This window comes from Vigna unguiculata, chromosome 7 (genome assembly GCF_037176805.1).
Source record: "Vigna unguiculata cultivar grain cowpea cultivar isolate G323 ecotype 2 chromosome 7, ASM3717680v1, whole genome shotgun sequence".
Lineage (NCBI taxonomy): Eukaryota > Viridiplantae > Streptophyta > Magnoliopsida > Fabales > Fabaceae > Vigna > Vigna unguiculata.
In genome coordinates, this window is record NC_140798.1 from 45,102,302 (window position 1) to 45,122,618 (window position 20,317).

Genomic DNA, 20,317 nt, shown 5'->3' on the forward strand with positions numbered 1-20,317 from the left:
CTTTGTCATTTAAATTTCCTTGAATTTTTTTTTTCAATGTTTTTAAATAGTTAATGTTATTTATGACATGTAATAAATTACAGTCATGCAATATCTTTGTCATTTAAATTTCTTTGATTTTTTTTTTTTTTTTTGTTTTCGACTTCCCAACCTAATTAGTGCGTTGACCCTAATTAATGCACTTTAATTAATCAGTATTGGCCTAGTAACGAATAATACATTCATTAACCTAATAAATGAACAGTGAGTGGAAGACCAAATAAAATGCATGCACTACAATTTTCCAGATTAAAATAAAAACGAGTGGCTAAAGTGACTGGAAAAGCATTTGTTGTTTATAAAATATGTCTTTGCATTTCTTTTTAAAATTATTGAAGAGGTTGAAATTTAAAAAATTCAAAAAAAAAAAAATGAATGAATCCCACATAAAGAGACAATTTTTTGTTTTTAAAAAAAGCATATTTATAAACACTATTTCTATTTTCAAAATCTAAGTGAAGTAATACAACTTCAATTTTACTACTAGAATTATTATATGAATAAAACACGATTTAATTTTATACAATAATAATTATAATAATGATGGTTCAAGTATCAATAATTATTATAATAAATATTATAAATAATATTAATGATTCTCTTATTCTTGTAATAATATAAATTATTATTATTATTATTTAAAGTAATATAATGATAGTAGTGGATATTATTCTTATAATTAATAACTTTTTTATTATAATTAATAATGTTATTAATAATAATAAAATTAAAACCGTGTTTCTCAATGTTACTGCTATTTAGTATACTAATGATAAAATTAAAATCGTAATTATCAACAATGATATTTAGCATTTTTAGTGCAAGGTTTTATTTTAATATTTTATACTACCCGGTGTGTCACCTATAAGGTATAAAATCTCATTTATTATTTTCTATAATTATAGATATCATTTTGCAATATTAAAGTTTTTTTTATAATTCTTTTACAATAACTTTCCTTTAAGTGAAAGGTCGTACAAAAGGAAATCTTATATGTAAAATTTCAAGTGAAGAAGATCTTCCATCGAAAATACTTAAAAAAAAAAACTATGATTTTATTTTAAAACAGATATTCTTTCTGAAAGAAAATTATACTAAAGAGTTATTGAAGATTAATTCTTAATATATTTAACTTATTACGTAATAAAGTTTATTGATGAGACATTTGTTTATTATATTAGTTAATATATCCGATTATTACCTTGTAGAGTCTATCGATGAGACATTCATTTATTTTTGTAATAAGTGAAGTACTTATTGACCTATTAGTAAAATAAAACATAAATTCTTATTAATTAATATTTATCTGTTATGGAAAAGTTAACTGAAGTGTAGATCAGAAGTTTAAAATTTAATATTATGAGATGTTTCTATTAAAGTATACTGATATAAAATTTAGATTTTAAACTTTAAATAAATCATCCATTCCCAATAATAAAAAGTTAATTTTCCTGTTTCTGAAAATATTAATCACCAAAAAAATAATTATTAATTAAAATATAAGTAGTATAAAATCCAACAACCAGTAAAAAAGTATAAATTTTATAAGTCTTTTCTATTTGAGTAAAATATTAAAAAAGAAAGTGATAAAGAAGTATTGAATTTAACAAAAAAGAAGTAAATTAAGATATCACAAAATAACACTTACAATAAGGATATTTTATGAATAATATTATTAAATGTTAACAAAAAGTATGTTGTAGCATATTTTTCATTTTAATTGTAATATCTTATTTAAATAAGTTGTAATTTATTTTATATTTTAGAGAAAAAAATCAAACAGTATTGAGTTTTATGGCAATATATATATATATATATATATATATATATAACATAAAAAAAATCTATTGAATTATATTTAACTAAAATAACTTTTTTATCGCTCAAATTTAACAAAGAAACAATTTGTTTTAATAAGAACATGTTGTCATACAATAATATATATTATACAAAATACAAATTTATTAAATTTTTTATTTAAATAAGATAACACATGACTGTTTCACATCTTTATAGGATTTTGAACTCAATTTTTTTTTTAAAAGTCACAAATTTTTACTATAACGTTTGAAGTATAATTTTGTTTATACAAAACATATTATGATACTACTTTTAAAACAAAACATTTAATGTTTGTGAGTATATTTTTTCTAACGTTTAATTTATACTTAAATTTTGGATATTATATTTAAAAGGAGACACAAATAATTTGATTAAAGATAATATCTTTAATTGATATATAAAATATATTGAAGCTTAAAGTGTCTAATTATTATTAAGTTGACATTAGTAGGATGACATGTTGGATCAGAGGCGAATGGTGTTTGTGTTTGTCTATCGCTAAAAAAAAATTGTTACTTGTTCGCTTATTTATTAAATTACTATTTAAAAAATATTTATAATTTTTTTAAATATGGGATACCGTGGAATATTTTAAAAAAATATTTATTAATTTTTTAAAATAAAATTATAAAAAATATTAAGTATTATATAAATTAAATTAAATTTTAATTTTAATTAAATTTAATCTAAACATATATAAATATAATTTAATAAATTATAAGTGATTTTTTTAATATTTTTTTATGGCAATGAATACTAATAAATACGAAGAATATAATATTTATATTTGACATATATATATATATATATATAAATAAAGGAATATTAAAATATGATTATCCATTCGTTAGATTAAGGCATTATTTTGTTGTTTACTAATAGGAGATGTGTTTTTAGGGATTTAGGGTGCCGGAATGGTAGCTGAGGGAAAGTGACATAACTCATTAGAGTCATTTTGGCATTCTCTCCAACCAACAAAATCATGTTCATCTTACCAAGGTGATAAATCTCATAAAAGTCCAAGAGACTCAACTAAAAGACAAATGCAAAGAAAAAACCAATTCAAGGGAATCATGCATGTTGAAGACACCAGAAAGGAGAGAAGTAGAGACAAAAACATTATAATCTAAAACATTATTGCTTCTAAGACGTGTTTGATTTCAGAAATTGGAGAAACATAAAGAGAATTAATTTTACTCAGATAATCTGTTAGAGAATAATTACAGAATTATAATGAGAATCAAGTTAAACTTTAGATATAGTAAAAAATGAATTGAATTATAACTTTTCACAATTTTCATAATTACATTTTTAGAACTAATTTATTATAACAATTTTATTGATAATACTTCTTCATGTCCTCTTTGTTAGGATTAGAGCATGGATAATATATATGTTTTCACTTGGATTGATGTTTTAATATTAATTTTCAGGTCTAATATTTTGAAACTAATTTTTAATATATAGATTACAGAAGTAATCTCATAAAATATTATTGATTTTATGAATTGAAATTAGTGTTATGGAGGAAGGGAAGTGTTTGACACAAAAACTGAAAATGTGAATGGCAATGAGAGAGCGAGCTTGTTCAAAACATGGTCCTCAATTTTCGGACACAAACACGCACTCTCTATCGCACTCTATAACTCGCAACCTTAACAACCCAAAAAAAATGGACACAGAGCAATCCCGATTCAACAATGGCGACACTTTTGGAGACCTACTCCTGCGCACCCTCCACGGAGCGCGGCCGCGGCATCCTCATCTCCGGCGACACCAAATCCAACAACATTCTGTACTGCACCGGCCGATCCGTAATCATCCGCAACCTCGAGAACCCGCTCCAGGTCTCCGTATACAGTGAGCATGCCTACCCTGTCACGGTGGCGCGTTACTCCCCCAACGGCGAGTGGATCGCCTCCGCCGACGTCTCCGGCACCGTCCGCATCTGGGGGACGCGTAACGAATACGTTCTGAAGAACGAGTTTCGGGTCCTCTCGGGTCGGATCGACGACCTCCAGTGGTCCTTCGACGGAATGAGGATCGTCGCTTGTGGGGACGGCAAGGGCAAGTCCTTCGTTCGCGCCTTTATGTAACTGTCTTTTCATTTCCTCTTCTTTTTATTTGCTTTTTAATTTTAATTGCACTTTTCTTTAGTTACGTCAATTTTGAGTTATTTTTTTAATAATCAGCATGAATCTTCCATGGCACTGGGGAATCAAATTTTAATATCTAGATATTTTGTTTGGTGGAGCCTAGAACTTTTCATCATCTGTTTGTCACAACTTTTTTTATGTATGAGTTTATTTTTTAAACATGCTTAAATATTTTCTGAAAAATGTCTATTCGGACAAGATTTTTCAGTTTTATTTTAATTATCAATGTTTCTAATAGTTGATGGCAATTAAACTCGATTCTATTGTTACACTTTTCTGGGTAGTGCATCTCTTTCTCTATTTGTATTTTCATCATAGTTTCATTAATAGGCATGGAATATCAATGTAAAAGTTTTAAAATATTTTTGCTTTTAATAATTATATATCGTGAGTATAACATTACTATTCATATATTTGACAAAAATTTAACAATATTATCATTATTCTCTTAATTTTAGTTTTTGAGTCTGTATTAATAAGCAATATGTCTGATATTGTTCAAATAAATATACACACAAAAGCAAACAAAATTCTTACTTGAAGGAGACTCCCGTAAAACTTACAATCTTATAGGAATAATTGAGGTATGTGTTTGAGTGTGTTTTTTTTAATTAGCAAACATATGATTGAGCGTATTTTTTTTATCAGCAATCATATGGTTGAGTGTCATGTCAAGAATTAAATTAAAAAAGTGAGTAATGCTTTGGTTAGATAGCACATGAAAAAAGTGAGAAGGAAAAAAAAAGAAAAAAAAAACAGGACTATTTAGCTAAAGTAAAAGAGAATGACAAATAAAATGATTTTATTTATTATTTTTAATTATTCATTATTATTATAATAAAAAAATTCGTTGATTGTAGATCAGCCATAATCTATTATATTCTTAATTTTCCACTAAATCCATATCGTGTAAGAATTTCTTTTGATGAGATACTTTAAAAGAACTAGTAATTGATAATGTGTAATTACATTATCAACGACAACTTGACATTGACTCTCATCTATCTAGTCATAGTTAAAGTTTCGTGCCATCAGAAGTATTTAAGTTTCATTTCTTATGACCCTGTATGATTTGAATGGAGGTAGCTAAGCAAATTTTCACCTGAAATTGTTTTAATTTGTTTGAGTTTCTCTGTAACGTTTTTTTCTCTGTTACGGCTCTCAATTCATAATGTTTGAATTTTGAGTTACATGTTCTCAGAATTATATTAGAAGAAGAATTGGCCAAATGCATGCATGTGAAAAAGTGCTTCTTGTTTTTGAACATCTAATTGCCTGACCCCTTTTTTCATTTTTAATATATTTTGGATTTTAAGGTGGGATTCAGGTTCCACTGTTGGTGATTTTGATGGCCATTCGCGACGGGTTTTAAGCTGTGCCTTTAAACCAACAAGGCCATTCCGCATTGTCACGTGTGGAGAAGATTTTTTGGCGAATTTTTATGATGGTCCACCGTTCAAGTTCAATATGTCCATCAGGTAAGTTTATGACCTGGGGTAGCATATTTGTCACTGTGGTTTAATAGTGATAAATGCCTCTTCAAATTAACTTGGGGAGCTTCTTTTTCATTTTTGTTTCTCAGTTTTTTTAGTGGGCAGTATATTAATTTCCTACGAAGGGACTTTCTGTGAGAGTTGGCATCTCTCTTCTGTTGGTAAAGATGCACGTAAAAATTAATGTATGTCTTTTACCAGGTAATTGGGATATGAAGGAACTTTATAAATAGAACATGATCAGGATTGAAGAGTTTTCGGATGGTGTGGATAAAGATAACTTCCTTATAGCTATATATAGTGTATGATCAGGAGTACCAAATCGCGGCATTTTCGTTTATTAATTTAATTCTTTACTTTTGAAAATAGGGTGAAGTTGTTTTAGCATATAGAAATGTTTTGGGTTGAGTAGGTTTCCATTTCTTTATTCAGGTTGTCATAGAAGACATTCTGTATCTGCAGGGACCATTCGAATTTTGTCAACTGTGTGAGATTTTCTCCAGATGGGAACAAATTTATTACTGTTAGCTCGGATAGGAAGGGCATTATATATGATGGAAAGACAGGGAACAAACTTGGTGAGTTGTCCCCGGAGGATGGTCACAAGGGCAGCATATATGCAGTTAGTTGGAGTCCTGACAGCAAACAGGTATAGTGTTTGCTTGTTATCGCGTTTGAGATCCACAAATGTGAATTCATTCCCACGCTACATAATATATGTAGTTTCTGCATTCAATCCACTTCAACGTGGTTTGGAACGTAGTTCTAAACATGCTAATAAGAAGACATGCTGATAAAAAATATGCTAATAAGAAAATATAGAATAGATGGTAGCAGAAGATATTTAGTTTTTTCAAGTATAATAACTTATGAGCAAAGACCAGTCTAATCGTGTAAAGAATAAAACGATTTGATTGTGTTTATGCTTTATCGATTTCAGCGCAGTTCTGTTTACATGCTACTCTAAACTAAGTAATCAATGGCAGGTTCTTACTGTGTCCGCTGATAAATCAGCAAAAGTATGGAATATTGTTGAGGATGGTAGCAGTGGAACCCTTCATAAGACTTTGTCATGTACTGAATCTGGCGAGGTGGAGGACATGCTTGTTGGTTGTCTTTGGCTGAATGATTTTCTGCTTACTATATCTCTTGGTGGCAGGACCAATTTATATTCTGCTAAGGATTTAGATAAAAGCCCGTTGTCAATATGTGGTCACATGAAAAATGTCACCATTTTGACTCTTCTAAAAAAAAGTGAAAAGATGCTTTTGACCAGCAGCTATGATGGAGTGATCATTAGATGGATTCCAGGCAAGGGATACGCTGGCAAGGTTGACAATAAACAATTCGGATTAATCAAATTGTTGGTAGCTGGGGAAGATGGTGTTATTGCTTCTGGATTTGACAACAAGGTAACTGATTGACATGTGACATCATTCCTTTATGGTTTATCTTTATACAGACATATTTGGTTCATCTATTTCGTCATTGCAAACACTGAAGCTCCACGTTTGAAATATACGATGATTGTGGAATTGTTTCTAGATAAATGTAGTATAATATTTCTGATTGATAGCAGGCTAGTCACCACACCATGAAGTCAGTTTTGCTTATGTTTATCCTGAAAGTACATGCAAAATCAACTATGTCGATTCCAGTATTAGAGAACTTATGTCTGCAATGAATCCAGATCTAGGCCTCTGACTTTTGCAACTCTATTAACGGTGTTTACTGTTTAACAAATATTTTGTTGGTGAAGATTTGTGAAGCAATGTAGCTAAATAGTGCCTTTCATTGTAAGTTCCGTATGAATTATTTTTGAGTCTTCAATCATTATTGACAATTCATAACTTTTGTTTCCATATTGGAACAGAGTGCATAAAAAGAATAAAGTTTAGCTTTTTATTAAAAAAAGATAGCAGTTAATAGTCCATTTTGTTTCTGGGTGGGCATTTTATAACATAGAAATATATAGAAAAATGAGTGGTCATCTTTTTCTGAACAAGGCTTGCAACATATGAAATGTCTCTCACGTTGCTTGATTTTACTTTCTTGGTCATTTTAAACTACTGTTTGGACCTTATACTCACAATCCGCACATCTTTGAGTTGAATTCTTAATCTATGCTTGGTTGTTAGTCAAATTATTCAGTCTACAAGACACCCTTTTGCATCGTTGATATTCATTATGAAATCTTTCTACTACACAATCTATTTATTCATGTAGGGAAATTTTGATCGAATATCAAATAACAGATGCAATTTAACCTATTATCAGTTTTAAGCAGTTGTTTTGTTAGAATTTACAGTACCTGTGAATTACATACAGTAGTGTGTTTAATTTTGGTTTAATCCAAAAATGAAATTCGAGTCAAGATTTTATTACTTCGAGGTTGCATTTACAATACCTTCAATTTATGGATTTTAATACTCATTCAAAAGATCAGAAAAATATTCAAGATCTTAAAACAGTTCTGCGACTGCAATAAACTGTAAGATCTAAAAGCAAAATAGTAGTATTTCTGATTGATAATATTCTAATGCTTACTGTAAAATCGAACTCCTTACCATTATTCCTCTTTCACTCAAAAATAGTTGAAGCAAATTTGTTTAGTTCTTGATTTTATAACTTGGTCCACCGAGGGAGCAGATTATAATTGGGTTTTCAATCTTGTGAAAAGTCAATTGTTTCTTTTACTTCCTCATAAGATTTAACGAACATTGACCTTGCTTTTATTCCAAACTAAAGATTTTTTTAGGCTTCAGTAGATAGTGATTAAACTTGTCTGTATTAAATGTAGGTATACAGAGTTCCTCTTGAAGGGGATACTTTGGGTCTTGCTGAAACTGTTGATGTTGGAAGTCAGCCTAAGGATTTGAGCCTTGCACTTGACCACCCTGAGCTTGCCATCGTTGCAGTTGAATCTGGAGTTGTCTTACTAAAGGGTGCAAAAGTTCTTTCCACTGTAAAACTGGACTTTATTGTGACCACGGCTGCTCTTTCACCTGATGGCAGTGAAGCAATTGTGGGAGGGCAAGACGGCAAATTGCGCATCTATTCAGTCTCAGGGGATACAATTACTGAACAGACTGTACTCGAGAAGCACCGAGGCGCCATCACCGTAATCAAATACTCTCCAGACGTTACCATGTTTGCATCAGCTGATTTGAATCGTGAAGCTGTTGTATGGGACCGTGCTTCCAAAGAGGTAACATTAGACTTTTCCTCTTTGAAATAGGTGACTCTCTATCTTTTTGATTGTAGTCGCATTCTTGCTTTACCCATCATGATGAGTGCATCTGAATTTCAAGTATGTTTTTGTTAAACTTGATTCTGTAATGAGCAGCACTGATGAAACATTTGAGTGGTCGTAATACTTGATTTGCTTAAGGGAAAATTAAACTTATTTACTCAAATCTATGACGAAATGAAGAACTTCTTTCATGTTTTTGAATGTTATATTTGGCTTCCCCACTACTGTTCATAACCGTATTTCCAATGTTGGGCTAGGAAAGAAGACATTCATTAAATGAATGTGGTAATGTACATGTTCTGTAAATTAGGATCATTATAAGAAAGTTCAATAACCTTAACGTTTAAGCATTGAACGTACTACCCCGGATATATACACACACAATTAATGATGTAAAACGGGACCATAAAATAACAAAATCTGACACAGCATAGGTTTTGATGAGCGTGCCTCGTCACTGACAAAAACACAACAAACTTCGAATTACCAACGCAATTTCCAACACAGACGCGGCTCATTTCTTGAAGTTTGTGTGCTTCATGTATGATAAATACTGTAATAGCTACTGAAATGCTTAGTTGTTTTGACCAAAGAAATTCTTCATGAGATGGCATTTGACTGAAAATTTTATCTTTCAGGTGAAGCTTAATAACATGTTGTTTAACACTGCACGTATTAACAATCTAGCTTGGTCACCTGATAGCACACTGGTAGCTACTGGTTCACTTGACACATGTGTGATTATATATGAAGTTGGAAAACCAGCATCAAGCCGCAGAACCATAAAGGGTGCTCATTTAGGTGGAGTATACGGATTAACTTTTATTGATCATGATAGAGTGGTCAGTTCAGGGGAGGACGGTTGTGTTCGTCTCTGGAGTTTGATTTCTGAGTAAACTATGCATCAGAATATCCAGTTTTACAGTAAGGAAAATTGATAGTTGTCATGTATTGATTGTGTTGATGATCTTCAGTTTTATGCAACGGTTATGTAGTGGTGAAAAAAAAAAATTAAGATTGCAGTAGTGTTGTGGTGTGCACAATTGATAGATGTCTCTGAAGACTTAACAGTCAGATATCTTATCCAAGCTAATTTTTGTTATCTGCAGAGGTGGGAAACTGCTGGTTATTTCCAAAGAAATTGACGATAAATTATGTTCTTGTCTAACCAAAATATCAATGCAGGTAATGGAATAGCACTTCCACCTATCAAAGCAATTTAATCCTGTCCCTGTGGGCATTTGATGAAAGCAATTAAGTACAGTTTTTGTTTAGGAATCATGGATTGTAGCCATCCAATTACTTTTTCCTGTATAATTCGAATTAAGAACATGTAAACACTTTTGTTTTCTCGACAATGTAATCCTAAGTTCATATTTCACTTAAGTTCATAGTTCATATTTCTCGACAATCTAACTTTTGTTTTGCCTTCATTAACATTTCATTTCTACAATAATAACAAGCATCAAATTCCTGCACAAGTAAAAAATATGTTCTCTTCAAGTTTTTTCTTTTTTTATTTAGTTGCAGATTTGATCTCTTTAATTTGGACTATAACTGATTTTTATCCCATAGTTGTTTAAGTTAATTAATTCCAATTTTTTGAAAATAAAAGACTGTTAATTTTTTGAATTAAGATCTTCAATTTGAGTTTTTTCTTCAATTTTTTTCATAAATTGATCCAATATTCTTTCGACATTTCTTATTTATTCAACCTTATCCAACCTAAAAATTAAATTTTGCCGCACAAACCATTTTTTCCTTTTCAAACTATTATCTGACCTCGTCAATGTCCTTTAAATTTTATTGAATTTACAGTAAATATTTAACCTTTTTAACATATACAATTCATCTATATCTCAAAATCTTCATAAATAAAATAAAGTTTGATTTGTATGCGTGACATCTTCGCATTAAAATATTAAAATCGCTCATAATTAATTTAGTGAAAATTTTGGAATATCAAAATCTCTCCTAATTTAAACTAAAGTTGATTTTTCATTTTATCTCACTCTGACATCATGTTGCGTGTAAATCTAATTGACCTAACACTGAAAAGGAGCACAAGTGAAGTGAAGAATGCATTATTTAAAAGAGTGTAGAAACAATTACAAAAAAAAAAAAAAAACAAGTATTAGAATACTTCCTTGAAAAAGGGGCAAATTTGTAATTAAGCTAAAATCCAGAGTTGGAGAAAGCATAGGAATGAAATTGGCAAAGTCACACTTCCAAGTATCAAGAATAAAAAAACAATAATGCTTGACTTCTTCTAGTATTTGATAAATAATGTTATTTGACAAAATCAACGATGAAAGTGATTAATTATATTAATTTTTTTTAAATATTATCAATGTACTAAATTAACATTCTTTATGAATTACTTTCTAAATTCTTCTTTTACTATTTATTAATATAAAACACAGATATTGATAATATTCAATAAAAGTAAATACAAATTTAAAAGTACGTAACAGTTATAAAACATTTCATAAAAATATCAATCGTTTCTTCTAAAATGTAACTTACATCAAAATATAAGTGTATTATTCTAGAAAGCAAATAGCGAAAAAACCAGAGTAGATTATAATGCATTGTTTATTTCATAAACCTATCGAAATTGTTAGCAACGAACGAATGCAGAGAATATATTATTTAGAATTTGACAACAAGAGTTTGCATGAACTGTGACGAGTTCTGCTTTGCTTCGTTCATAGTAATTTCTTTCACTGTACCAATTTGGTGTGATATTTTGGATAAGGATTTTATTCGCAAATGGCATAGCTAGCATTCCTGAGATATTTAGCTAGAGAATTGACTGTTGAATACTGTGAATTAAATTATCTGAGTTTGTTGTTTTTAAAACCCTTCTTTAGAATAATCCAGTTCCCAATAGTATCCATTCCACTTTATAATTTATACCTGTTGTTTAATTTGCTGGCAACCACCTTTGTAGACATTCTATTCATTATTTATTGCTCAAGGTCATGGTCATGGTCCTTGTCTTGGCACTAGCGTTTTGCTTACCACACAACATGGCCCCTCCTGCTCCTTGTCCCTTCCTTTATAACAAACCAACCATCAACCATCAACCAACTTCCACTTTTTTTTTTTTTTTCAAACCTAAATCTTCTCATAATCACACTTGAACTTCAACACCAATGTTTGAAGGTTACAACGTTGGTTGGGTTTGGTTTAACATTGTCTCTTAAACACAGTGCCATGTGCTTTGTTTGAGATAATTAATATACAACCTGGGCTGGGTGGAGTTATGTCAGCATCATATGTTTGTATAATTAGCAATGTTGTAAACATAATTATATCACCAACTCCCAAGTTGTAACGTGGTCCTGCATGATCCCACACGTGACACGCGCGTGCGTATCTACCTAACGTGCATAATACTATTCCTCACAGCGATGCACACATTGTCAACCCAACTGTTCATACACACACGGTGTCATCATTTCATGTCTCAGTGCACAGAAAACAGTGACTCGTGTCACCTTGTCTAATTTCAACCATACTCTCCAATATCCAACAAAATCCAATACAATAAAATAATATCTTAACCCATCCACCATGTCCCGACAAACCCAAACTCCAAAGTTATTAGGTTTGCTTATTTACACTGCCTTGAAGAAGAAGATAATAAAACTTCATTGCCTGAAAAAGTTAGGACTTTTAACATAAAACATGTTCTTCTAATTCACAAGACAGAACAACCAGCGATACAATAATGTTTTAAAAAATAACAAGAAGCCAAACATGATCTTAACCAGTACACTGATACACTGATATGATTCACTCACACATTCATTCATTGATCCATCCATCCCCCACCACATTGCAGTCAAACACTATTCTAGCTTGGTAAATGGGACTATAAGGTCAAACCCACCACCTATTTTTGCTTCTGTTTTCACTTTTTGGGCTCTACTATCTATCATTACATTATTGAACAACTGCTGCTGGTGTTGTCATCACTGAACATGTGAGTCGCAGAGTGATCATCACCCCCAGGGTAACTAGGCAAGCCATAGGAATAGGAGTATTGTTGTGCATGTGCAGGGTTGTACCCATTATTGCTATGGTTGTAGTAATACCCAGTGTTGGGGGGAATCAATGGAGACCTGTGATACATCATCTGGGGCTGTTGTTGCATGGCTTGTCTGGCCTGCATGTTCATGTTCATGTTCATCATCAATGGAGATGGGGATGGATGGTTGTTGAACCCATTCATGTTCATTAACAGAGAAGATGGGTATTGCCCACCACCGTTCGAAAAACCTGCAGAGGACCCTGGAATCATGTTGTTCGACTGAACAGGAAAACCTCCCATGGCGCTAGAATTATTAGCCCCTAGAACAGTGGCACTCGTCACATTGCCACCGTTACCGTTAAAACCAGCCATATTCATCATGGCACCGATGTCATTCGCCCTTTTCGCTTCACCCAGATTCAGGCCCAGGCCTTCGCCACCCACCACATGGCCACCGTTCAATTTTAGGGCCGCCATTGTTTTCTGATCAAGCCCCGCATTCGGACTCTCCTTCATTCCCATATTCGGATTCGGGCCTCCTTTCTTGCCGCCGCCACCACCACCATTGCCACCACCACCACCATTGTTCATCTTACCGTTGATGGCACCTGCTCCGATGGCCCCCATACTCTTCCTCACATTATTTGCATTCGCTGCTTGCTGCTTGAGCATCTGCAGATGATGGGCTTTCTCCCTCAGAAACCGCATTTCCTCATCTTCGTCCTCGTCATCGTCTTCATATTCAGAGTAGTACTCATCCTCTTCAGAACTGAAAACAGGAAACTTTTGCTGGTTTTTGAAGGCATCAAGCCCCTTGGCAAGACCTTGCTTTTGTCCTTTGTTCTTGTCGTCCTTCGCGGTGTTGTTGTTGTTCTTCTGCTTTTGGTTCTGGTTTGTTTTCTGAGACCAGAGCTCCGCATATTTACCAGCTCTCACCAGCTTCTTGATCAAGGTTGCAGAATCCACACTACCTGAAACCGTTACTTTCTGCTGTTCTGCATCTATTTGAACTTGGTAAACACCTGCAGAACAACAAGTAACCAGAATCTCAGTTGCGAGCTCAACAATAAATTGCAAGAACAATAGATCAACCAGAAAATCTAACAATGTACAAACACTAGAAAGACAAAGAAACAGGACATTCTTCTAAACAATTTACCAAATCCTTAACATGATCCAAGCCGTACATAAACGAAGGTCAAACTACAACATCATAATTGAAAGCCAAACTTCCCATAGAAGGTTTCAAAACAAAATATCCATAGTATCTCTACATAAAGGAGCAAGTCAGTACTTAATACAGGTTACTTATCTTGTTTTCATTTAACAGTCAGCTTGAAATGAAACCGTTTGATGTGAGTTAGCAATGCTACTACTCTACTCAACTTGGACTAAACAACTATGCTAGGATTACGATTTCCACCTAAGAAAAACTTTCACAACTTTTCATGTTTAGTACACTATGTAGTGAAGAAAAACAAGGGAAGCTAGAGATAATGTAGACAAGAATGAGCATAGTGAATGAACAGTAAGAGCGAGAGGTGAAAAGGGAGGACCTTCAATTCTCTGAAGGAGTTTCTTCACTTTGTGCTTACACCCATCACAGTGAATGTTAACTTTGAGAACACAAGTCTGTATATGAAAATGAGACGAAACAAAGCAACCAAGTAAAGGAAACAGAAAGATTCCTCAGGAAAAGACTAACAAACAACTTTGCGGTGTTCATAGAGAATGGAATTTAAAAACAAAAAAAAAAAACAGAAAAGATGTCTTAAAAGAAAGACAGAAAGCATGTGTTGGATAAGGGAGAAAGACCTGGATTTTAAGGAGCTTAAAGTCTTCTTCTTTAGTCATTTCTTCAGTGCTGTTTGGAACGAAACACGCTCCCTCTTTTCTCTCTCCCTCTGTTTGCAACCAAAAAATAAGCTCCTTAAGCAAACGGTAAAAGGGGTTGCATGTGAGTTTCTACAACTTATAGATTCTACTGTCTCTCTCTTATACTGGCTAGTGGTAAAAGTAGCCACTCTTCTATCTCCCTCTCCACCAGTTTTCGGAAGCAAACAAAACAAAGCCACATGGGCTTCCAACATAACTTTAAAATAACATTTCAATTTTATGTTTCATGTTAAGTATGGATTTTGAAATGTAGAAACTTTATACGATTCAAATCATGATCATAAAAATGAAAAGAAAATGTACAAGGCATTTACACAAAGAATATAATAACATAATATTTAAATCAAGTTAAAAAAAAAGAGTTGAAGCTAAAGGCAAATGCCAAGGAAAGAATTAGAAAGGAAAATGGGGAAATGAGGAGAGAGAGAGAGGGGAGACCTTTCAACTTCAATTAAATAAATTAAATTATAAAATTTTCAATTTTAATTATAAACAAATTTTCCCACAACTAAATAAATAAATTAGTTATATTAAAATTAATATTCTTTTCGATGTATAACAATCATATCAAATTAATTTGAACATATGTGTACTTAAATTTAACAAATCTCTTAAAACAGAATTTAAATTTAGTATTTATATTGACTTCTTTATTGTTTAATCATCCTAATGATAACAAAATATGCATATAAAAGATTCAAAATATATCCTTCAAAATCCGTTTTTATCATCAATACATTTCATCCCAAATGAATATGTTAATAAAATAATTATATTTAACAAATATATGTATTAATTACATATAAAAACTTTAAAAAATAGATTAATTAACTAAATACATTTTATATTTTATTTGAGAAAAAAAAAACAAGAAAAATGAGTTGTCATAAATCACTGAATTCCAACTAGATGAGAATTGAGATAGTGGTAAAAGAAGGGTGTGTTATTGGAAAAATAATGAAAAAAAGTTAGAGTGGGAGAGGAGAGAGAGTGAGTGATGGGGTTGTTCTGAGTGATGTGATTTGACATAAAATGGTGACGGAAAACAATAAAAGAACAACAGCGACTTCACATGCCCACTTCATACTCTCTTCATAATAAACATTTTTTGAAGAATGATTTTATTCTTAAATGTTTCATAACAAAAAAAAATTATAATTTTAATATTTTTGTAACAACAGAGCCAAACATGACTAGGTGCAATAACTGTCTTCTTAAGAGCTGATAACTTTCTTAGTTGGATAACTACTGTTTTGTTTGTTTGTACCAAGTTCCACTGTCACCACATTCATTGGAACAAACAAAATACTTTATTAAAAAAAAAGCATGTCTGGTTGTCATTTAAACTTGGTTTCACTTCACATAGTTCGGCACACATTTTAATACAAAACTTAACGGCTAAGATTATTTTAAATACAGAAGAAAATATCTGTAAATTGCTGTTGTAGTGATGACTTCAAACATAAGATTTGGTAACGTGTTTCCTCAGGGGTACATCTTAGTATGAGAAATTTCTCGAGAAAGTTTTGAAACGATACGTATGTGGAATGAAAGGAGTTGTATGGTTAAAGAACACTTCATATATTGACAAAATGTTCTGAAAAACAGGTACTTTCCGGGTCATAATAAACTCATAATTAAAAGGAACTAGAATGTTTTTTCAATAATGTTTCTATCTCTCTGTCTCTTATCCGTTGGAAAAGTTAGTTTATTCTTGCAGCAACAAGGAAGTGTGGGAGGGAATGCATGAGTGGTAGTAAATTGGTGGGGTACAAAGAATGAGTTTTTATTAAAGATTTAGGTTATGGAAGATGATGATGACTACACTTGTTCTTCCACCATACAATATTTAGCACAATACAATGAAGAGTTTCACCGTACCTCGGTGACAGTTGACAATCCCTGGTTTGCGACCATTGTCTGAGGCTATTTTTTCGCTATCCAAATGCAAACATTGTCACCACTTGTTTGTCACTCATATTCTACAATCATTCTCTGCTATGGTTTCCGATTCATTGCAGTAACAAATGAAATTCAATGACACATTATACCCTCCTACGAACTAATTTAATTAGAGATTTAACGTGTGATTAAGTTATTTAATTTTGATAAAAAGTCAACTTATCCAAATTGTAGTTTTGGAATCCATGGTTATGATGAAGGTGCACAGAAGATATTATGGACAATAAAAAATTGCACAGTTATTAAAGAAGAACTACATGATGTGAATGATACATGCAATCTGGTAAAAAAGAATATGAATGACTTGACCTAAGACTGAATTTTGTCACGTGAGAATGGAACCACCCCTTTGTCTCTTCATCATTTGTTTGATCAACTTCTCTATAAGGAATGATGCGATGTACACGAAGGTCAATGGAAAGTCTCATGATATTTTTGTATCGAAACAAAGAAAAAGAGAAAAAGATTTCGGAAAGGAAATTCCCTTCTTCGTCACATGGACAAAACAGCTATATCAAAACAATATTTAAATCTCAAAATCTACATACAGTATAGTTATTTTCATTTATATTCCGTGAAGAATTAGTCTTATTGAAATTAAAGATTTTTTATGTTTGTTAAACATTTGCAAAAAAGTTATGTTTTTAAGTAATTTACTTTGAACTATTGGAATTAACCTTACAAGCCCAACCGAAGTCGGGATTCGTGAGGAAGAGTGAACATATTCTCAAGTTACACCAACATTGAAATAAGTGGTTATGGTTACTATTTACTGTGTACACAATGCATTTTTTTTTTCAGTCACAACAAATTCATTTGCAGATTTTGTTGTTTTAATTAGAATTAACGTTGTAGCATATCTCCTCCAATGGCACTAACAGTTGGGTCAGGGTGATGCCAATAGAGGAGACAAGTACTTTAAAACGACACAAAAGAGAGAATCTTAGTGGAAAAAGCCTGAAACACTCTCCACCCTAGCTTACTCATATTTGAGATCCTAATATTCCATACCTATGTGTCCTTCACACTGTGATCCAATTCTCCAAACAGTTTTTGATTTTTCACATCCAAGTTTTTGAATGTGCATCACATAGATGTACAGTATCATCCATCACTCTTTCTTTAAATAACATTAAATTGAAACATGAAAAAGAAAAACAACATTATTGGGAGTGTGTTGATGAAGGAAAAGGTTTCCCAAGGCAGTAGACGAGGTATACGAGGGAGGAAAGAGAATGTTGGGTTGCAAAATTTGAAAAGGTGAGAGAATTGGTAGAGCACCTGTGGTGTGTGGAGTAGAGGGTAGGTAGGGTAGGGGTTAAGTGGTGCTATAACTAAGGTGAAGGGAAAAAAGCAAAGAAGAAATTAATTTTTGAACCTTTTATGGGTCCAAATTGTAAACATAGTTCATGGTTTAAAAGCTATTTATGGTAGGGAGAAAGAGGTGAAATGAATGAGTTTATTTTTTGGTGTGACAGAGAGAAGAAGAAGAAGAAGAAGAAGGGTTTGTTTGTGATTGTATTTTGATAGGCTACGCTATGATATAGGGCATTGGCAGAGGGAGAGAGAAAGTGCACGCAATCACACAAAGGCTGTGAAAAAGTGTGGACTTGGGGTTCAGTCACCACTGTAACCTCTTGTTAGGTCATCATTACTTCCTACTCCCAAACACCTGCATCTTCTCCAACACATCAACCTTTTTCATTCCTCTCTCATTGCTGTTCTACCATAACGTTACGTTACATTATCAGAGGTAACTCTTTTTTAGCAGATTAAACACAACAATTTGAGGTTGTTGTTTGTTTTATGGGTAATGAGTATTATTATTACAGGCCGTGACATGAGTCATATGATGTGGTGTGGGTTTGTATTGTATCGTATCGTGGCAGAAGAGGAGGATCTGATATGGTTGGTATTTCATATCCAAAAGTCATAAATGGCAACAGTGAGCATGGGGTCCCCCCCTAGTGCCTTTGAATGGGACGTGTCCCATTCTTTTCCTGCAACCATCTTTTACCATTTCATGTCAAAACATATCCACCATTTCACACTGCTAATTTCATTACCATTACATCTAATCAACCTACTTAATCATCTTAAAGTAATTATCGAATTCTATATTCAACTGCATAAAGTAACCCCTTTGAATTATAACCAAGAGAAAGTAGCAGAATGTTACAAGACCTGTGATGATTCGTGAAAAAAGAGAACCTCACTACAGTGATATAAAGTCCTCGGTTTGAATCCATCATTTGGTCAAAGTCCAAGCCTAACTTTATCAGTTTTTCTTTTTTTTGTTGAGGTCAAATTATCTGAAACAAAATGGCAAAACTGGTTAGGGCAAAAGCATATATTGGCATATTGCACTTTAGCGAAAGTGTTTGAGAGTAGAGGAAAGTGGTGTGCAAGAAGAAAGAGAAAGAATAAGCCCAAACTCTAACTCCAACGCAAATTTTTGACCCATCAGGCTCTAACTCCAACACGGTTTTTTTTTCTTCTCAAACGTTAAAATGCTTCACTAAGAGACAAAATGAAAGGCAACCCGTGGGTGAGAAATGGCCTAAAAATAGAAACTGTAAAATTGTAGGAATCAACTCCACAGAAACTTCAAACCAGTGTTTCTTCATTACTTCAATTTTTGTTATCATACACTGCTGCACTTCTTTGTCCTTGTTATACCCAAACAAGCATGTTCCCACTCTACACTTGAACAAGGAACAGTTATCACAATTATAGCCACATAGCATGCCTCTCTAATAACACTGCAGCACAATACATTCTGAAAACCTACTCTGCCAATGAAAGTGCCTTCAAGATATGGAATAAAGATATCAACCCAATATAGACACATGATTGTTAGTTATATCTTGCTCCAACGCTGCAATGCATCTTTCACATAAAAGTGCAACTAGGCATGCTAAAGTCACACCCATGATCAAGATAAAATATTGTTGGCCACGTTTTATTAGAAGTCCACGTCGACTAGAGATAAGACTAATTCACAATAATAAGTGGGTGCAAACCTCACTTTCCAAGCCAGTTGTGTGAGGTTCAGTTAGTCTTAAAATCCACTTCTAATATGATATCAGAGTCGAGTCAGAGACTATCGTAACAAACTTTCTTTGACACTTTGTTCCACCAACACATTTAAAAAAGTTAAAATATCAATTATCATCACTCGATCAATAATAAGATTGCAAATGCTTTTAGAATTGTTTTAAATGATTATTTCCTCTTTTAGTGTCCATTAGCTGCACTGATTTTTTGGATTAGTTATTACACACTTAACGACTCTACAGTGAATCAAGATAAAATTGATAAATGTTCTTTGCTAATAATATGATATAAAAAAAATTCAAGATTTATATATGAAAGATGACATTGTTACAGGAAAAAAAATAACTAAACTCAAAAGGTGCTACTTTTTTCCAAAAGGCTAGTGGATCAAAAGGATATAGGAAAGTTTGAAGAAACGAGAATGAGAGGTAGATCATGAAATTAGTAAGATGATAGAAGTTAAAGTCTAGAGTATGTTGAATGAAAAAAAAAGTCTTTATTCTTCAAGCATCACCAAAATTTCTTCACCACCTCCAAATTTTCAAGATGACCATTCTAAAAGTGTGTTTAGAATTTTTTT

The 20,317-nt window shown here is 32.3% G+C and overlaps 2 protein-coding genes across 4 annotated transcripts; one reads left to right on the forward strand and one right to left on the reverse strand.

Annotated features, from left to right (window-relative positions):
• Positions 1-3,381: 3,381 nt before the first annotated feature.
• Positions 3,382-10,169, forward strand: LOC114190584 (actin-interacting protein 1-2-like). Of its 3 annotated transcripts, none has more exons than XR_003605829.2 (7): positions 3,382-3,973; positions 5,354-5,515; positions 5,993-6,179; positions 6,517-6,942; positions 8,331-8,738; positions 9,422-9,894; positions 9,969-10,169. XR_003605829.2 is itself a non-coding variant. In XM_028079532.2 (7 exons), exons 1-6 carry the CDS (start codon positions 3,582-3,584, stop codon positions 9,677-9,679), a joined length of 1,833 nt encoding a protein of 610 aa, XP_027935333.1. In that variant the 5' UTR covers positions 3,382-3,581; the 3' UTR covers positions 9,680-9,707; positions 9,893-10,169. The 3 variants fall into 3 exon arrangements, 2 of the variants coding, with proteins under 2 accessions (XP_027935333.1, XP_027935332.1); XM_028079532.2 differs by having other exon boundaries at positions 9,422-9,707; positions 9,893-10,169; XM_028079531.2 differs by having other exon boundaries at positions 9,422-10,169.
• Positions 10,170-12,416: 2,247 nt separating this feature from the next.
• LOC114189704 (Heavy metal transport/detoxification superfamily protein) lies at positions 12,417-14,868 on the reverse strand. Its single transcript, XM_028078357.2, has 3 exons — positions 14,638-14,868; positions 14,379-14,454; positions 12,417-13,844 (listed from the first exon to the last, which is right to left on the reverse strand). The coding sequence occupies exons 1-3, from the start codon at positions 14,674-14,676 to the stop codon at positions 12,730-12,732; spliced, it is 1,230 nt and encodes a 409-aa protein (XP_027934158.1). The 5' UTR covers positions 14,677-14,868; the 3' UTR covers positions 12,417-12,729.
• Between the last annotated feature and the right edge of the window lie 5,449 nt (positions 14,869-20,317).

What these genes read in the sequence shown, in the direction of transcription:
- LOC114190584 (XM_028079531.2), top strand. Translation starts at nt 3,582, where the DNA reads ATGGCGACACTTTTGGAGACCTACTCCTGCGCACCCTCCACGGAGCGC. An exon ending in CTTCTGGATTTGACAACAAG is followed by an intron (nt 6,943 to 8,330) that starts GTAACTGATTGA and finishes TATTAAATGTAG; the next exon opens with GTATACAGAGTTCCTCTTGA. An exon ending in GGGACCGTGCTTCCAAAGAG is followed by an intron (nt 8,739 to 9,421) that starts GTAACATTAGAC and finishes TTTATCTTTCAG; the next exon opens with GTGAAGCTTAATAACATGTT.
- LOC114189704 (XM_028078357.2), bottom strand. Translation starts at nt 14,676, where the DNA reads ATGACTAAAGAAGAAGACTTTAAGCTCCTTAAAATCCAG. An exon ending in TTAAGCTCCTTAAAATCCAG is followed by an intron (nt 14,455 to 14,637) that starts GTCTTTCTCCCT and finishes TTTCATATACAG; the next exon opens with ACTTGTGTTCTCAAAGTTAA. An exon ending in ACTCCTTCAGAGAATTGAAG is followed by an intron (nt 13,845 to 14,378) that starts GTCCTCCCTTTT and finishes GTTGTTCTGCAG; the next exon opens with GTGTTTACCAAGTTCAAATA.